Source organism: Tachyglossus aculeatus, chromosome 24 (genome assembly GCF_015852505.1).
Source record: "Tachyglossus aculeatus isolate mTacAcu1 chromosome 24, mTacAcu1.pri, whole genome shotgun sequence".
Lineage (NCBI taxonomy): Eukaryota > Metazoa > Chordata > Mammalia > Monotremata > Tachyglossidae > Tachyglossus > Tachyglossus aculeatus.
Genome location: NC_052089.1, coordinates 8,033,503 through 8,052,298, shown reverse-complemented (window position 1 = coordinate 8,052,298; position 18,796 = coordinate 8,033,503). Strand labels below are relative to the sequence as shown.

The following is an 18,796-nucleotide window of genomic DNA, read 5'->3' as shown; positions in this document are numbered from 1 at the left end:
GATGGCTTTAACACTTCATCATCATCAATCGTATTTATTGAGCGCTTACTATGTGCAGAGCACTGTACTAAGCGCTTGGGAAGTACAAATTGGCAACATATAGAGACAGTCCCTACCCAACAGTGGGCTCACAGTCTAAAAGAGTGTGAAGAGAGTTTAACACTTCCATTTAGTCAGCATTTACATCCAAACATTGGATAGGGACCGTCTCTATATGTTGCCGACTTGTACTTCCCAAGCGCTTAGTACAGTGCTCTGCACACGGTAAGTGCTCAATAAATATGATTGAATGAATTTCAAAGCAGTTCAATCATTGATCTCTTTACTGGGAAGACTGGGAAATTGCAAAGTAGAGGCAAGCATGAAAAACTGTGGAATAAAAAAGTGTTTGGTTCTTGGGGATGAGATAATAATAATAAATATGGTATTTGTTAAGCACTTACTATGTGCAAGTCACTGAACTAAGCCTTGGGGTGAATACAAGCAAATCGGGTTGGACACATTCTCTGCTGCACATGGGGCTCACAGTCTCAATCCTCATTTTACAGATGAGGTAACTGAGGCACAGAGAAGTTAAGTGAATTGCCCACAGTCTGAATTCTTGTACCAACTCTGATCTGCTGTATGACCTTGTCGAAGCCCTTAACCTCTCTGGGCTTCAGTGTCCTCCGCCGTAGAATGCGGTTGTAAAATAACGGACGTGAAATCACGGCTGCTTCTTTTCATATGGCCCCGGGTTGGGGTGGTGCTTGAGGCTACCGGACTTCATTTATCACAGGCTCTTTGATCCACTGTCATGTCCATGTTCTTTCCATTAGGCCATGCTGCCTCTCATGCTGGGTAATGGGAGAGAAAGTGGGTGGGTGCTCACTGAGTGCCCGAGAGAATATCATTATTATTATTCTTCTATTCTATTTATTTTATTTTATTTTATTTTGTTAGTATGTTTGGTTTTGTTCTCTGTCTCCCCCTTTTAGACTGTGAGCCCACTGTTGGATAGGGACTGTCTCTATATGTTGCCAACTTGTACTTCCCAAGCGCTTAGTACAGTGCTCTGCACACAGTAAGTGCTCAATAAATACGATTGATTGATTGATTATTGTTGTTATTACGGCATTTGTTAGGCGCCCACTGTGTGTCAAGCACTGGGGTAGATACGAATTAATGGGGTTGGACACAGTCCCTGTACCACATTGGTCTCGCATTTCTAAGTCTGAGGGGAAACTGAGAATGACTTCCCATTTTATAGTTGCCTAGAGGAAAAACTTCTACTTTGTAACAGCCTTCTTGCAAACTGTTTTACCTGCAGATCTCCTCGAACACTTCACAGCTGGGTGGTCCTGAGAATACAAAGCGCTGTGGAAAGTCTGCTCTCTTCCAGCTAGCAGAGGTAAGGGTGCCCAGAGCTCTTACCCTAACCCCAGAAGGCCAGGGGAAAGTTCATTCTTTGTAAAAAATGGAAATGTAATCAATTGTCCTCACCTGCCAAGGTAAGATCCAGTCTGATCTTTCATAGGTGTTTCAGTGTAGCCTTGATCCTTTCCAGCCAAAGGGATTTCAACCAGTGGTATTTATTGAGTGCTTACTAGGTGCAGAGCATTTTGCAGAGCACTTGGGAAAGTACGGTACAATGGAAGTAGCAGACACATTTCCTGCCCGTAACGAGTTTACGAGCTAGACGGGGAGACAGACATTAATATGAATCAATAAGTAATGTATAATATAATTGAAAGATATGTCCATATATGCTGTAGGGTTGGAGTGAATATCAAGTAGATTTGAGTAATAATAATAATGCATTTATTAAGTGCTTACTATATGCAAAGCACTGTTCTGAGCACTGGGGAGGTTACAAGGTAATCAGGTTGTCCCACGGGGGGCTCACCATCTTAATCCCCATTTTACAGATGAGGGAACTGAGGCCCAGAGAATCGAAGTGACTTGCCCAAAGTCACACAGCTGACAATTGGCGGAGCCGGGATTTGAACCCATGACCTCTGACTCCAAAGCTCGGGCTCTTTCCATTGAGCCACGCTGCTTCTCATAAGAATTTTCTGTCAGTGAGATTCAGGAGTAGGGGCTGTAGCTAGACTGTTTAGCTCACTGTGGGCAGGGATTGTGTTATATTGTGGTCTCCCAAGAGCTCAGTACAGTCGTATGCACATAGTGAGTGCTCAATAAATACGATTGAGTGGCTGCCTAGGAGTGGCTGACTTGCAGACTAGATTCCCCTCTTCTCTCTGGGCAGCTATTCTGGCTAGTACCCTTTGAAAGGCTGTCTCTGGCCACTGGCCACTTTTCCCGTGGAAGAAATATCTGGGAGTAGTCACCGAGGCTAGGGCCAGATGAAAAAGCCAGATCATCCACAACACACTAAAGCCTCCTCCTTTCCCTCTTCTTCTCCGAATCCTCCTCTCGAGTCACCGCCAGGATCCTTGGATGAGGAGGAAAACGTGTGGCCAATGTGTAACGCTCAAACAATTATGGAATTGGCTTCCAGATTTCACCTATTTTAGAAACTTCGCGATCTGGCCCAGTGGAAAGGCAGTGTCAGAGGAGCACATGTGAAATAGCCAACTGACTTGGGGGTAGATGGAGGATTTAAGGAAGGAGCCTCAGTTGTCACTGGGCCTAATGGGCAATAAGGCCCAGAGGCCAATGGTTGCATTCACTAGCATGGGTCAGTGCATGGTAACCCAACCTCATTGTGGGCAGGGAATGTGTCGTCATTATATTGTACTTTCCCAAACGCTTTGGACAGTGCTCTGCAAACAGTAAACACTCAATAAATACGATTGACTGACTAGAAGAGGGCCTCGGAACCAGAAGGGAGGTGAGGAGCAGTCAGACAATCAATCAATCATATTTATTGAGCACTTACTGTGTACAGAGCACTGTACTAAGTGTTGGGAAGAGTACAGTATATAAGTATAAGAGAGTTGGTAGACACGGCCCCTGCTCACAGTGACTCTAGAGGGGGAACGGACCTTAATATAAAAACAAATTACGGATGTAAGTGCCATGGGGCTGAGGGAGGGGTGAATAAAGGGAGCAAATCCGAGTGCAAGGGCGACACAGAAGGGAGTGGGGGAAGAGAAAATGAGGGCTTAGTCAGGGAAGGCCTCTTGAGGAGATGCACCTTCAATGGCCCACAGTTCCCCGTGGAGTGGCAGCAGAGGAAATGAAGTGTTTTTCCAAAACATCTGACCAAGTGGATGGCAGAGCAAGTGCTTGCTCTTAAGTGAAAATAGGAGGCATTAGAGAGTCACTCTCCCCCTAAGAAACACTCTTGCCCCTAGGGAACTCTCAGTCCCAAGGGATACCAAGGACTACAAAGAACCATGCAGTTATGTGGAATGTTTCGCACACAGTGTGAAAGGTCAACTCCGTCATTTGGGGAAAAAGGAAACTGCTTCTTTGAGTACATACCCTGATAATTCCGCATCCCGCAGTGCCACTGGGTCTGTGATGGATGTCCCTTTTGGGGCTTAATTAGCCACAAATGAATACTCCCCAGAGCCGAGAAGCAGCATAGTCTAGTGGCTAGAGCAAGGTCCTGGGAGTCCGAAGGACCTGGGCTCTAGTCTCGGCTCTGCCACTTGTCTGCTGTGTGACCTCGGGGAAGTCACTTCTCTTCTCTGGGCCTCAGTTACCTCATCTGTAAAATGGGGATTAATGCCGTGAGCCCTACGTGGGACCTGGATTGAGTCCAACCTGATTAGGTTGTATCTAAGCCCAACGCTTAGTACTGAGACTGGCACATAAGCACTGAATAAATACCGTTAAAAGAAAAAAAGAAACCTACCCCCCAGAAGTCCCATATCCCATTAGGGCCAGTGATTTTCTTGTTTGGAGGAAACACTAAAAAGTCTCATGAAAGGAGGCTTTCCATTCCTGTAGTAGGCCCATCCTACTAGGGAGTATGTCAGTGCTGTGGGGTTGCTAAAAAGCTGAGCTTGGAGCCCCAGAAAGCTGAGCTGGATTGCCAAACCCAAGGTGTTTTGGAGCAAGGCTGAGTTCAGACTGAAACAGACCAGGGATGGGCCTCCCCAGGCACTTCTCATTTTGAAGTGCCTGGAGAGCTTATATTTTTAAGTCTGACTGCCAAACTTGTTGTGTGTGGGGAATGTGTCTATTGTCGTACCAAATACATGAGGGAAGCCGGATTGGATGAAGATGAATGGGATGTGGAGATTGGCAGAAGGAATATAGACAAGCTTCGTTATGCTGATGATACTAGCTTATTAACAGAAAGCCAGGGAAGGCCTCTTGGAGGAGATGGGCCTTCAATAAGGATTTGAAGGAGGGGAGAGTCACTGTCTGTTGGCTATGAGGAGGGAGGCCGTTCCAGGCCTGGGGCAGGATGTGGGCTAGGGGCTCAGCATTAGGGCAACAGCAAAGTTTATGAGCACTTGAAAGTCCTGTGGTTGAGGGCACTCGGGGAGGGGGCACCGAACCCTGAAGAGGACGAGGCTCAGCGGGCTGAGCCCAGGAGGGCCGAGACCAGGCACTGTCGTTACTGCTTCCATCTTCAGTCAGGTGGTACAAACCGCTAGAGATTCGAAATAGATGAAGTAACGCTCCTCTTTGTACAGTCTCGCTTTCCAGCCCTTTTCAGGAACTTTCTTATCTAGCCAACTGCTCTCCCAAACGCTTAGTTCAGCTCTCTGCATCCAGTAAGCACTCAGTAAATGCGATTAACTGACTGATCCCTCTCCCGAGTGAGAACTCTTCAGACACTAGGACAGCCACCCATACCCTCAGGGAATCCACATGTCAACATATTGACTTTTGTTTTCTTTGTTTTGGGTTTAGATTTCCACCAGTTTATCACACTCAGGCCCTTCCGATATATCAAATCTGTACGGAGCATCAGCTTTGTTACAGCTGGCCGAGGTAAAACTAAACTATTGGTGATTAACGACCATTGGGGGCTGGGGAGGAGTAGCTAAGGAGAGTGATTATTTCCAGCCAGGAAGGCAAACTGGTTGCATAGTGATAATAAGCCCCGCTGCTACCAATGAGTTGGTATTTTTTGCGCACTTACCATGTACAGAGCATCACACTAAGTGCTTTTTGGGGGGGGTGGATATGGTACAGCAGAGTTATTAGACACGATCCCTGTCCTCAAAAAGGGTAGATTGCATCTACCCCAGCCTAGAGGAGGGCAAATTAATTTTTCTATGGCAGCATTTGAACTCCAGGCGGTAAGCTCCCCTTTAAGACTGTAAACTTGTTGTAGGCAGGGATTCTATCTGTTTATTGTTATATTGTACTCTCCCAAGCTCTTCGTACTGTGCCCTGCACACAGTAAACTCTCAGTAAATGCTATTGAATGAATTAATGAATTTTTCTTGCAATAACTATAAGAATTTTTGGACCCACAGAAGTTTCTAACTGGAGTGGGTCCTCCCAACCTGAAGATATTTATCATTTAAGCAATTATAAAGGAAACAGTGTGACCTAGTGGAAAGAGGGTGAGCCTGGGAGTCAAAGGACTTGTCTTCGATTGTCGCAGCGCCACTTGTCTTCTATGTGACCTTGGGCAAGTCACTTAGCTTTTCTGTGCCTCAGTTTCCTCATCTGTAAAATAGGGACTAAATCCTCCTCCCTTCTGTTTAGACTGCGAGTTCCCTGTGGGACAGAAACTGTGTTCAAACTGACTGTATGTACCCCAGTGTGTAGAAGAGTGTTCGGCCATAGTAAGCGCTTAGCAAATAACATGAGTATAATACTGTCGTCTAGAAACATTTATCATATTGCCATTTGGGTGTAGTTTGGGTGACTGGTAATCATGGGGCCTAGTGGAAAGAACACAAGCCTAGGAGTCAAAGGACCTGGGTTCTGATTCTGGTTCCGCCACTTGTCTGCTATGTAACCTTGGGCAAGTCACTTCATTTCTCTGTGCCTCAGTTACCTTGTCCAAAGAATGAGGATTAAGACTGTGAGTCCTATGTGGGATAGGGACTGAGTCCAATCCGATCATCTCGTGTCTACCCCAGCGCTTAGTACAGTGCCTGGTGCATAATAATAATAATAATAGTAATTGTGGTGTTTATTAAACACTTACTATGTTCCAAGTGCTGTACTAAGCATCAGGGTAGATACAAGAAAACCAGGTCTCACGTGGGGCTCACAGTCCAACTACGAGGGAGAACAGATATTGAATCCCCATTTTGCAGATGAGGAAACTGAGGCACAGAGCACTGAAGTGACCTGCCCAACAGTCACCCACAGCAGGTGCATGCCAGAGCTGGGATTAGAACCCAGGTTTGGGGCCTGGGTTCTTTCAACTCGACCACAAAGCTGCACATAATAAGAGCTTAACAAATGCCATTTAAAAATAAGTAGCTGGGGAAGATTTCCTCCTCAAAGCAGATATGGGCAGACTTTTAAATAATATGGGCCTGGCCGTGCATGCAAGGGCAGTACAACTTCACGTGTACTATTAGCCCTTGGCCTTTTTTTTATGGTATTTGTTAAGCACTGACTATGTGTCAAACCCTGTTCTGAGCACTCGGGTAGATACAAATTCGTTAGGTCAGACAGAGTCCCTGCCCCTCCTGGGGCTCACAGTCTAACTTCGAGGGGGACCATTTACATTTTAAAGTTGAGAAAAGTGAAGCACCAAGAACAGTGCTCCGCACACAGTATGTGCTCAATAAATACCATTGAATGAACTTGGCCACGGTCACACAGCAGTCATTTGGTGGAGGCAGGATTAGAACCCAGGTCTTTTGACTCCCGTGCCCTGGCTCTTTCCATTTGGCCACGCTGCTTCTCGAGAGGTCACACTGGTTTCAGGAGTCGTGACTGAATCTTTTTATGCTGTGTGCTCTCCCAAGCGCTTAGTACAGTGCTCTGCCCACAGAAAGCATTCAATAAATACAGTTGACTAACTCCCTCCACAAAAGCCTCTAAACGATAAGCCCCTTGTGGGCAAGGAATGTGTCTGTTTATTGTTGTAGGGTAGTCTTTCAAGCTCTCAATTCAGTGCTCTACACACAGTTAAGTGCTCAATAAATATGACTGAATGAAAATGCTCCATCTCCTGAGCTACCCAGGGCCGTGTTCTGTCAGCAAACATGGGAAAGCAGCGTGGCTCAGTGAATAGAGCCCAGGCTTTGGAGTCAGAGGTCATGGGTTCAAATCCCGGCTCCGCCACTTGTCAGCTTTGTAACTTTGGGCAAGTCACTTAACTTCTCTGGGCCTCAGTTACCTCATCTGTAAAATGGGGATTAAGACTTTGAGCTCCCTATAGGACAACCTGATCACCTTGTAACCTCCCCAGCGCTTAGAACAGTGCCTGGCACGTAGTAAGTGCTTAATAAATGCCATTATTATTATTATGGGAGGCCAGGATCCCCTCCCAGCCGCAAAGGCAGGGCCACCCCCGAAACCAAGTCCAAAGCCGAGCGGGTGACATCAAGGGTGCAACAAGGCTGATGGTCATTTGAGCCCTCCATCTCCTCAACCTTCCGGAATATTCCCCCGCCCCACCGGCCCCTCCAGCAGACCCCCGCTGCCTCCAGAGGAGATGAGTTCAGTTGGACAATGGTATTTATTGAGCGCTTACTGCGTGCAGAGCACGGTACTAAGTGCCTGGGAGAATCCAGTATAACAATGTAACAGACACATTCCCAGCCTGCAATGAGTGTACAATCTGGAAGGGGAGACAGACATTAATCTAAATAAAAAAATTCCATATGTACATGATATGTACCTAAGCGCTGTGAGGCTGGGATGGGGGATGAATAAAGGGAGCAAGTCAGGGCGACGCAGAAGGAAGTGGGAGAAGAGGAAAAGAGAGCTTAGTCAGGAAAGGCTTCTTGGAGGAGATGGGCCTTCATTATGGCTTTTAAGGGAGGAGTTCACAGTGGGAGGTGATCGGGGACTTGCCAGCCGAGCTTTCCAAAATGCTGAGGATGATTTTTAACCGGCGGCGTGAATCAGAGGGACCGACTGCCAAAGACTTTTACGGGTGGGTAAAAGCGGTGGGGAGGAGACGCCGTCCAAGGGAGCTCAGACGGGTTCAGACTCGGGGAAAATGGTCAGATTTCTGTTCAGCCATTTTTTCTTTAAAAAGCAGCCTTTAGGATTCACTTCTTGTGTGCGCCGATCTCGGAGGTAGACTCAGGACAGGCAGACGGGTCTGTCCCTCCCTCACCCAGCCCTCCCAGTGGGTAACTGGGGCAGAAGTGAACAGCAACCAGCTAATTCGGAGAAAACCCCTCCTCCTTCAGAGAGCTGCGTGTTTGGGGAGGGGAGAGCCTTCTCCAAGTGGGGAAGAGGCTATCTGTCAATCAGTGGTATACTGTGCGCAGAGCCATGCACTAAGCACTTAAGCTCTTTATGGGACAGGGTTCCTTTTCCCTGGGGAGAAACTGAGGCTCAGAAAGAAGGGAGGGGCTCACTCAGTCGTTTTTATTGAGTGCTTACTGTGTGCAGAGCACTGTAGTAAAAGCTTGGGAGAGCACAGTACAGCAACAGACACATTCCCTGCCAAAACGAGCTTACAGTCGCTCAGATTTACAGACTCCAGATATGTTTGACGTACTCAGTGGCTACAACCAATTCGAGCTCATCATCGTGGACTGTCTGTATTTGTGGATGTAAGCTGAATTTGGAAACCGTAAGCTCATTGTGGGCAGGGAATGTGTCTGTTTATTATTAGCGTCATCTCCCAAGTGCTTAGTAAAGTGCTCTGCACACAGTAAGCGCTCAGTAAATACGATTGAATGAATGAATGATAGCAGAAAGAGCGTGAGCCTAGAAGTCAGAGAACCTGGGTTCTAATCTCAGCTCCACTAGTTGCTCACCGGGTGACCTTGTGCAAGTCATTTCACTTCTCTTTTCTCCTGTTCTCCCTCCTACTTAGACTGTGAGCCCCACACGGGACAGATACTGTATCCAACCTGACTAACTCATATCTACTCCAGCACTTGAGCAGCGTTTGATGCATAGTAAGGGCTTAAGAAATGCCATATTTTTTAAAAAAATAATACTTATGGACCTTACGTGTTTGGATTAGGAAACTGAAATGATAAGTGGTTCCAGATTCGTCTGGCTGCCGTTTCCATTTTATGAAAAAAAATGCGTAAAATGTGGATTGAGGTAAGGGTTTTGAAGCAAATTCGGAAAGGGAATTTGGCAGGGAAGGTAAAATTTTGTGTGGGTTTAGCTGGAGCCTACTCAGTGTGAGGTAGCAGTTCAGCATATCCATCCATTCACCAAATTCCAGTGATGTACTCATTTTCGCTTCCAGCTGGATTCTTTTAGTTTGGATCTGAAGCATTAAAATTGGTTAATGGTGAAAAGCTGATAAAAAAGTTCACAGCCACAGAGAGAGGTCTTAAACTGCTTCTGTGTCCTGACCCAGCCAGCTCCTTGCAGACATCTGTTTCAGGTTTCCAGTAAATTAACTCTCCAGGGGCTTCATTTCACCCCAGGCCCTAACTCCACATCCACGGCTATGAAAAGCTCAGCCAGTGGCATTGAGTAGGGGCAGTGTGGTCTAGTGGAAAGAGTCAGAGGACCTGGATTCTCATCCCAGCTCTGCCACTTGCCTGCTGCTTTGAACAAATCAGTTCGCTTCTCTGTGCCTCAGTTACCTCATCAGTAAACTCGGGATTAAATAAATATTCATCCCTCCGATTTAGACTGAACTGCGTCCAACCCGATTATTTTGTATCTACTCCAGAGCTTAGAACATTGCCTGTGCCTGGAACATAATAAGCACTCAAAAAGTACTATTAAAAAAAAAAAGTTTAGTTCTGGGAATCAAGAGAGGTAGTCTCAAGGCCCAGCTCAACCCCTGGCCTGCTGTGGGTTCTTAGGCAAGACACTTAACCTCTCTCTATTTGCCTTCATTTTTTCTTCACCTGTAAAATGGGGATAATATTTCCTCCATTCCCCACATCCCGGGTTTTTTTTTAAGGTACCTTTTAATGGCTTACTCTTTGCCAGGCATTTTACCAAACACTGGAGAAGATACAGGATAATCAGGTCAGATACAGTCCCACATGAGTCTCACAATGTAAGTCAAAGGGGAGGAGGATTTAATCCACATTTTACAGGTGAGGTATCTGAGACACAGAGAAGTGAAGTGACTTGCCCAAGGGCATCCAGCAGACATGTGGTAGAGCCCAGTTCCTCCGATTCCTAGGCCCGTGCTGTTGCCACGAGGCCAGTCTGCTTTCACTGGGCATGAATCAAATGAGATTGCTGCAAAGAGATTGGGGAAATTCAAGGGCTCTCTGAAGACAAGATGGTGATTCTAAATTAGTGATATTTTTTGAGTGCTTACAATGTGCAGAGCACTGTACTAAGCACTTGGGAGAGTACAACACAACAGAATCGGCAGACATGTTCCCTTCCCACTGTATAACATTCTGCACTTTGTCTGAGCCAGCTCAATCTGTCACCAAATACTACTGAGTGGCCCCATGCCTGAATTCCTGCCTTTTGAGGAAAAAGTTTCCTGAAACCATGTGTGGGAAGGCCTCCAAAGACCCAGTGACGGAGGAAAAGGAAATCGCCCTTTTCAGTCATCTTTCCCTTTCCCCCACCAGTCCTGTGTGCACAGGAGGTGGGAGGACGGAGAAGAGTTTGACAGGATAGGCAAAGGAATTTAATTGGCCTCAACCTGCAATGAGAGGCAACACTGACCCCTTGTAGCCTCCTCAGCCATGCATTTAGGTGAGAGTCACGGAGTAAAAAAAATGCTCTGGGGGGAAAGAGTTCAGGACCATCTCTCTTCAGAGCGGCTACTTTCTTTTTGAAGTTGTGGTATGCTTTTGGACATGAAAACTCACTGGGGGTGGGCAGCCCCTGGCTCAGGTTGAAGAGAGTTGGCTTGGAAGAGCTTTTTCAAGAAAAAATCATGGCCCCCATATCTTTTGGAGCAGTGTCGTTCCTCTCCTGCTCACTGACCTTCTCATCTGACCTCTGAATACTTCACATTCCTCTATTTGAACTAGAAACTCCATACCACCCCCCCCAACACACACACACACACACACATATTCACTCTTCAGAGGAACATGCAAATGTCAGCCCATACCGGGGTCTCATACCAGCCCCTCTCCATTCTTGCTCCTTTAATCCAGTCGAAAGCGATTTCCCGATCCCAGCTTGGGCCTCCCTGAATATGTTGAGGATTAAGCCCCTCGTGTTTTCCGATTCAGACGGCCAGAAAGAAAGCTTGGATTTTCCATCATTACCAGGGCTTGCCACTTGATGTGGAGAGTCGGGGGTGGCCTTGCCGCTCTCCCAGCTCTGGTTCTGGAAATAGATCCTCTCAGCCCCTCGTGTTCCTACATGCGAGGCGACCGAGCGGGTCAGAGGTTTGCAGCCCGACGCTTCTGGGGGCCCTGTTCAAACCAGCTAGTTTCCACAGCAAACCAAAGATCAGAAGGCTGGTGGCCAAAATACAGTTTCCTCAGAGAGGCATGTGGCGAGAGGCTGTAAGATGACCTATGGTCAGACCCTCTTAGAGGCCTGTAGGTCGAGACCCCCGCCTCGAGACAGTGAAGTTTCTTCCCGCCCCCCTTCAACGATAATACCGGGCTTTGCCTTTCATGCAGGTGAGTGAAGGGCTTCTGTCCTCTTGGACTGAGAAAAATATGAAGAGCAACCAAGAAAATAGCATCTCTCTCTGAGGAGAGGATAGCTCATTCAGTTCAACTCCACATCCCTCTGGGGTGATGTGGGTATTATTATTCTCACTTAACACATGAAGAAACAGGCAGAACAGAGATTATGTCCCACACGGAGGTCACCGGTGCAACCCTAGTCAGACAGAAGACCAGAACTTACGTCTTCTGGCTAAGCAAAGCCCCAAATCAGGGTCCGGTAAATGGTTTTGACAGAAGGCGTGTTATCCACGGGCCGGCTGTGATTATGGCAGGGAAGCTGATCTTGATTGATTTTTTACAGTGGGCGTGGAATCACGGGAAAAGAGAAGCCAGGCTTGCGAACTTGGGACGTGGTGGCTAACTTTCCCCCTCTTTTGTGGTCATCGTTTCAGATGTGCCTGGCATCAGAGCGGGTGAAGATGGAAGAGTCGAGGGAGATGACAATAAAAGAACCTCAGGATGGCAGGATGGGAGCCAGTGAGGCCGAAAGGGCCCAGAAGGAAATCCAGGTGGCGGGACCGGAGGAAGCCGTAGCTCAAGAGCGGGCTGGATTTGAGAATCAGGGTGACGATAGGATGCGAGCAGCCGGAGAAGAGAGGAATGTTGAGGTGGGAGGCCCGGATAAAGCGCGGAAGACAAAGCTCGGGGATCACGAAGGTGCCAAGAAGGAAGGAGCAGAGGGGGATCTGAAATGTGGCCTCTCACTCTCGGTCACGAGCCGATCTGTCAGAGATGAGAGTCCCAGCAGACAGGATCACCTCTGCCATTCCAGTCCGCCTTCGGCCCAAGGAGACGCCGAAGGGCAGGGCAGACCAGAGAAACTGAAAAAGAAGAAGAAGAAGAGCAAAGCGGACCGGCATGGGAACGAGAAATCCACCCCCAAAAAGGCCAGTAAGAAGAGGCAGTCGTCGGAGTCCGACATCGAGAGCGTCATCTATACAATTGAAGCTGTCGCGAAAGGTGACTGGGGTGTGGAGAAGCTCGCGGGTGTCCCCCGGAAAAAAATCCGCTCCCCATCTGGCGGGAAGGGCGAGGCGCCAGACCCCAAGCCACCAAAGAAGAAAGTGAAGTCGAAGGAGAAGAAGCTGTCCAAGGAGAGATCCTCCGAGACCACCAAAGAGCTGAACCTTCCCGATCTCGTTAGTATTACTGCCAACAAGGAGGTGCCTTGCCCCGTGCTGGAGAGGGTGAAGCCGGAAGCGGCGCCCCCGGGGGAGGAAGTCCCTCCCCAGAGCCTGTCCGCCGCTCAGGTCAAGACAGAGGACAGTGACTGTAACCGCAAAATCGAAACGGGCGGCTCCCGGAAATCAGAGCGGTCCTGCAAAGGGGCTCTGTACAAAACACTGGTGTCGGAGGGCATGCTCACGTCCCTGCGGGCCAACGTCGACCGAGGTAGGTGGCCCGTGTTTGACCACCGGACGGGGGGAGGGTGGTGCAACCCCGCGCCCAACACTGGGTACATTCTACCTGGGGCTTTTCCCGCCCATTTCCAGTGAGGCCTCCCTCCTTTTGCACGGCCCCTCTTGCCTAAAATAGCTTGAAGCCATTGGAAGTTTCCCAGACCAGCGGTTGCGTCAGGCTAAGCGACTATGGGTGCTCGGCTCCGCCCGGCTGGGAATTAAGCCCGATCCCAAGAATTTACCGAATCGGATGGGTCTGTTTCGACAGAATCCCAGCCCCAGGAGGGCAAAGTCACGTGCTTCGTTCTACCTCTCTTGAGCTCCCTGTGGCGCTGAGGACTGTTTCACCCACAGCTCCGTGACCAGGCCCCGGAGTGATTTTTCCTTGGTCGTTTTGCCGCGGAAACCTCACCAGTTGCACTGGCGTGGGATTTTCGATCACCGGGTTTGAATGGAGCCAAGGCCACGAGGGTTCTGGTCTCAGTGGTGACCCATTTGAATGTGAGGTGAAGGGACGATGGAGCCCTCCCCGTGGATTTTACCTGGCCCCCATTGAAATAGTGGACTGGCTCTTTTGAAGTCGGCACCATGCGAAGTACATTCCGTCAAACCCATCGGGTCAAAGCAACTGGATTTCCTGGGGGAGAAAGCCCAGAGTCCAGTTTAAGGGAACTCAGGCAAAAGGGAGGTGAATTCCCAATCCAGGCCAGTGCTCAAAGAATCGGCTTGCTTTCCGAGTAGCCCGCTAGACTGTAAACTTGTTGTGCATAGGGAACGTGTCTACCAGCTCTGTTGCATCATGCTCTCCCAAGCACTTAGTTCAGTGCTCTGCACACAGGCACTCAATAAATATAAATGATCGATTGATCGATTGATAACCCATAGTCGCTTAGACTGTGAGCCCCACGTCGGACAGGGACCGTGTCTGAACTAATTACCGCATATCTACCCCATTGCTTAGAATGGTATTCAACGCATAGTAAGCACTTAAATTCCATTAAAAAAAATTAACTCTGGTTCAGTCAAACTTTCTGATGGCGTTGAGGGGCCATCTCAGGGGTGAAATTTTACCAAGGAGCCTAAACGCATCCTTCCCCATCATTTCTGCAGGTAAACGAAGCTCAGGAAAAGGCAACTCTTCGGACCATGAAGGCTGCTGGAATGAAGAAAACTGGGCCTTCACCCAGGGTGTGACCAGCGGAAGCAAGAAGCTGAAGAGGCCAAAGCCAAAGGAAGAATTTGCCATTGGGTAAGGAAAAGCCTGAAGTGCTAGAGAGTCATTCTTTCCTAAACTGGCATTCAGGTCAAAAAACAATAAATCCCCCTGCTCTGCAGGTGCTGCTCATCAAATGGGCTGGCTGGCAAAGCTGGGATTAATGGGAGAGGCAAGTTCCTCCTCCAGGCAAAGAAACTCTCCCAAGGCAGCGATTGTGTGGAGAAAAGCAGCGTGACTAGTGGAAAAAAATGTGGGTCTGGATGTCAGAGGGACCTGGGTTTTAATCCTGGCTGTGTCCCTTGGCAAGTCACTGGGCTTCTCTGTGCCCCCTGTTCCTCAAATGTAAATGGGGGATTCCATATGCATTCTCCCTTCTACTTAGAATATGAGTCCCATGTGGGACAGAGACTATGTCTTGTATCTACCCCAGCTATTAGAACAGTGCTTGATGCGTATTAAGCACATGGTGGACAGGGAGTCTATCCACTCTTTCATACCATCCTCTCCCTAGCACTCAGTTCAGTGCTCTGCACACAGTAAGTGCTTAATAAATGCTATTGATTGATTAACAAATTCCATTTTAAAAAAATATAGAGGAAGAGAAGAGGAGGGAGGATGAGAGAGACAAAGAGAGTGGAAGAAAGAATGAGAAAGACGCAGATGGGGAGAGAATGAGAGAGACACAGAGTGGGAGAGAATGAGACAGAGAGACACAGCGGAGAGAATGAGAGACAGAGAGAGCAAAGACAAAAGGGTAGAAAGAGACAGACCAGCAGTATACCACAATGGAGACTTTGTGTCTCCCTTTATCACTGCCACAAAGCTTTCAGCAATCTGTAGCAATGAGCTGTCTGAGAAGATTCTAAGAACCCATCCTCACTGGCTCTGCCAGGTAAGGAAGCTAATAACTTTGTCAAAGAATAAGACCAGATTGTTGAGAGCATTGTTTTACTACAGGTCAGAGCAAACAAGGCCCTGCTGTTGAAGGAGGGAAGTAAATATCAAAAGTAAATATGGAAGAAAAGTAACTATGCCTCATTTTTTTTGCATCATCACTCTTTTGCTGTTTAATGTAAAGCATAAACAAATTCTTTTTTCTGTTTTTTTTTTTCATATTAAGCGTTTACTCTGTCCATTTCCCGGGGCAGAAGTTCATGTCTGCACTTCTTTGACCTGAGGTACTGCCACAGTTAGGAGCAGCACGAAATAATTCCCTGAGAAATTGATTTGGATCTCCAGTCTAGGCCTTGGAGTCAGAGAACCTGGGTTTTCATCTTGGCTCTGCCACTTGTCTGTTGTGTGACCTCGGGCATGTCGCTTTACTTTGCGCCTCAGTTTCCTCAAGTGTAAAATGGGGATTCAATACCTGTTTTCCCTTCTGTTTTGACGGTGAGCCCCATCTAGGACAGCGATTATGTCTAACCAGGTTAGCTTGTGTCTACCCCAGTGCTTCAAACAGTGCTTGACATAGTAAGCACTTAATAACTACCATAATTATTATTATTATTATTTTAACTACAGCTCTGCCCTTTTCCTGCTATGTGACTTTGGGCATGCTGTTTTACGTCTCTGAGCCTCAGTTTCTTCTTCTGTAAAATGGGGATTAAATACCTGTTATCCCCCCTACCCCCTACTTAGATTGTGAGCTCCCTGTGGACAGGGGCTGTGTCTAGTCCGATCCGATCATATCTACCCCACTTTTTAGGACAGTGCTTGACACATAGTAAGTACTTAACAAAGGCCAAAATTATTGTCATTATTATTATTTATTAAACATCAGGAAATGTTATGGGTGATATTGGCTACTTGTGCGGGTTTCTTGGAAATTTTTTCTGCGCTTCCCTGGCTCCTTTCTTAATCCTTAAAGAGCCTCACGGCCTGAAATCATCCAAAAGCCTAGTTAGTTCTTGTTGGTCAATCCGAGAGCTACCTTGCCACATTTGTGTCTAAATAGTCTGCAGAGTCGGGCTCTTCCCTCAGCCCCCGAGGACTCCAGATCTGAACATCCCAACCTTTCCCCTCGGAAGGCTCGTTATCCCGGGCTTTGTCACTGTTCCCAAGAAAATCCATTTGTCTGGGGTAATGGTGCTTGGATGAATGCAGAGCCCAGAGGAAAACAGATCCTTCATTAGAGACCTCTCTGGAAGCCTCCTGAATATCCAGGCCAGGCAGGTTACGTGGCCTCATTAATTCTAAAAATGACATCTATTCATAGGGGCTAGTGTGTTCCTCAAAGAGGGAGGGTGTTTATGCACTGAAACCCCTCAAGCCTAACCCTTATCTTCCGCGCTCATACACACGTGGTTGCTCTCTCTTTCTCTCTCTGTCTCTTTTTCTCTTTCTCTTTCTCTTTTTCTCTCTCCTTTAGCCAACCCCAGTGTCTTTCTGGCAGCTTCTCCTTATGGCCAATCCCGTGTGATATGCACAGTGGACCACAAATGTCATTTTTTTTGTGGGAAATTTGGCGGAAGAGTGTTTCTCCGCTGTTTCTCCCCTGCCGTCAGTCAAACTCCCCAGGGGCAGCCCGGCTCCAAGACCCTCGCTTTCTGCCCCCCGATACTCACCTTGGTCTTGTAGCGGAGGCCGTGAGGTGGTCCTGAAATGGCAGCCGTATTTGAAAGGTCCCAGAGTGGCACCGTATTTAGGGCTAACAAATGATGGAAGTGTATGTGCATCTGCCAATTTATCAATCAACAATATTTATTAAGCGCTCACTCTAATCATAGTGATAATAATTGTGGTTTTTGTTAAGTGTTTACTGTGTACCAAGCTCTGTGCTAACACTTAGCCTGGAGAAATAAGGCAGGAGGAGACTTAATTAAGAATCGTCAAACTGTTAATACTTGTGAGTGCTGTCGAATGGTCACACAGCAGGTGAGTGGCAAAGCCAGAATTAAAACACAGGGCCTCAGCTTCTCTGATTCCTTATTGCACCGGATTGTCAGAAGGTCTCTTAATTCTGAGGGGTCACAAAATATGCGGGCTCTCTAGTAGTACTAATAGTACTTACTCGGTGCATAGAGTGTGCAGAGCATTGTAGTAAGTGCAGGGAAAGAATACACAGATGGGGAATAGACATAGTCCCAGTTCTTTGTGAAGCTCACAAACTAGAAGAAACTCTCCCAAACGCTTAGTACGGTGCTCTACAGAGAATAGACATTCACTATTCAGAAACCCTCAATTGATTAATTGAGCACAGAAAAGCCATCCGGAATTATTAACTGATTCACATGTACTTTGCAACAATTTTAACATTTTGCGTTTTGGTTTATTGTTCTCCCATTAGCTTAGCCAAGCTGGAAGAGGAATTTGAGAAAAAATTCAACAGCCTCCCTCAGTACAGCCCCATCACATTTGACCGGAAAAGCGCTTCTGTTCCCAGAAAGAAGAAGAAGATCGGAAACGTGTCAGCGGAGCAGCTGAAACCCAGCAAAGGTAAGATGTTCTGAGTCTCTCTGCCACCAGGTCGAAACCTGTAACAAATCTACTTGTTTCCTGAGTTTCTTCATCATATCTGTAGGTAAATCGCCGGGGATTACTGGTTTACCTTGGGGTTTTCTTGCGTCTCTTCTTGCTCCCGGCTTCTTTCCAGTTCCAGGTCTAGAAGCAGCCTGGCCTAGTGGATAGAACACAGGCCTAGGAGTTAGAAGGATCTGGGTTCTAATCCCGGCTCCTCCACTCGTCTGCTTTGGGACCTTGGGCAAGTCACTTATCTTCTCTTGGCCTCAGTTCTATTCCCGGCCCCACCGCTCGTCTGCCGGGTGGCCTTCGGCAAGTCACTTCAGTTCTCTGTGCCTCAGTTCCCTCATCTGTAAAATGGGGGCTAAGACTGTGAGCCTGATGTAGGCCAGGGACTGTGGCCAACCCAATTTGCTGGTATTCCCTCACCTAGCGCTTAGTACGGTACCTGGCACATAGACAGTAAGCGCTTAACAAGTACCACAGTTATTATTATTGTATTCTGTTCTGCCGGAAAAGGGGCTATTGGGATTTTGTTCAAGATCCTTATGGAGACCCCAGCATGCTAACACTATGAATCATTTCCCATGATGTGGCTGAGTCTTCTCAAACACTAGCTGCTGGGAGAGTCTCGGTCGCTCTCTATGGCCTAGGAGTTTCTTTGGGGTGCAAGGTCCGGGGGAGTCTTGTCTTCGTCCACTTGCAAGGCAGAGTGACCCCAGGTCCTCCACTGGGGAAGAAGTGGGAATAGCAGTCTCTGGCCCAGTATATGCTGGTTTCGTCAGTGTGGTCCCAGTGGCCTTTACTCCCCCTTGCCACCAAATCGATCATCTACCCCTTCCTCGCCCGGCACTAGGCCTGAAAATCTGCCGAGCATTGCCAGGGGTCACAGGTGCCGAAGAAGCAGTGTGGCCTAGTGGAAAGAGCCTGGGACTGAGAGTCGGAGGACCTGGGTTCTAATTCCGGCTCCACCCCTTGTCCACTGTGTGACCCAGGGCAAGTCACCTAAATCTCTGTGCCTCAGTTTCTTCATCTGAAAAAGGGGATTCACCGTGTGTTCCCCCTTCCCCCTTAGACTGTGAACC

At 47.7% G+C, this 18,796-nt stretch overlaps 1 protein-coding gene across 12 annotated transcripts in view; it reads left to right on the top strand.

The window, feature by feature from the left end:
- The window catches only part of BBX (BBX high mobility group box domain containing), a 206,886-nt gene that overhangs the window by 166,620 nt on the left and 21,470 nt on the right, over positions 1-18,796 (top strand). For 11 of the 12 annotated variants that reach the window (XM_038766028.1, XM_038766029.1, XM_038766022.1 and 8 more), the window contains 5 exons: positions 1,310-1,390; positions 4,816-4,896; positions 12,029-13,028; positions 14,147-14,285; positions 17,539-17,687. In XM_038766028.1, coding sequence (XP_038621956.1) covers positions 1,310-1,390; positions 4,816-4,896; positions 12,029-13,028; positions 14,147-14,285; positions 17,539-17,687 — 1,450 coding nt within the window. The remainder of the gene's footprint in view (positions 1-1,309; positions 1,391-4,815; positions 4,897-12,028; positions 13,029-14,146; positions 14,286-17,538; positions 17,688-18,796) is intronic. The other variant, XM_038766025.1, reaches the window with a different exon arrangement.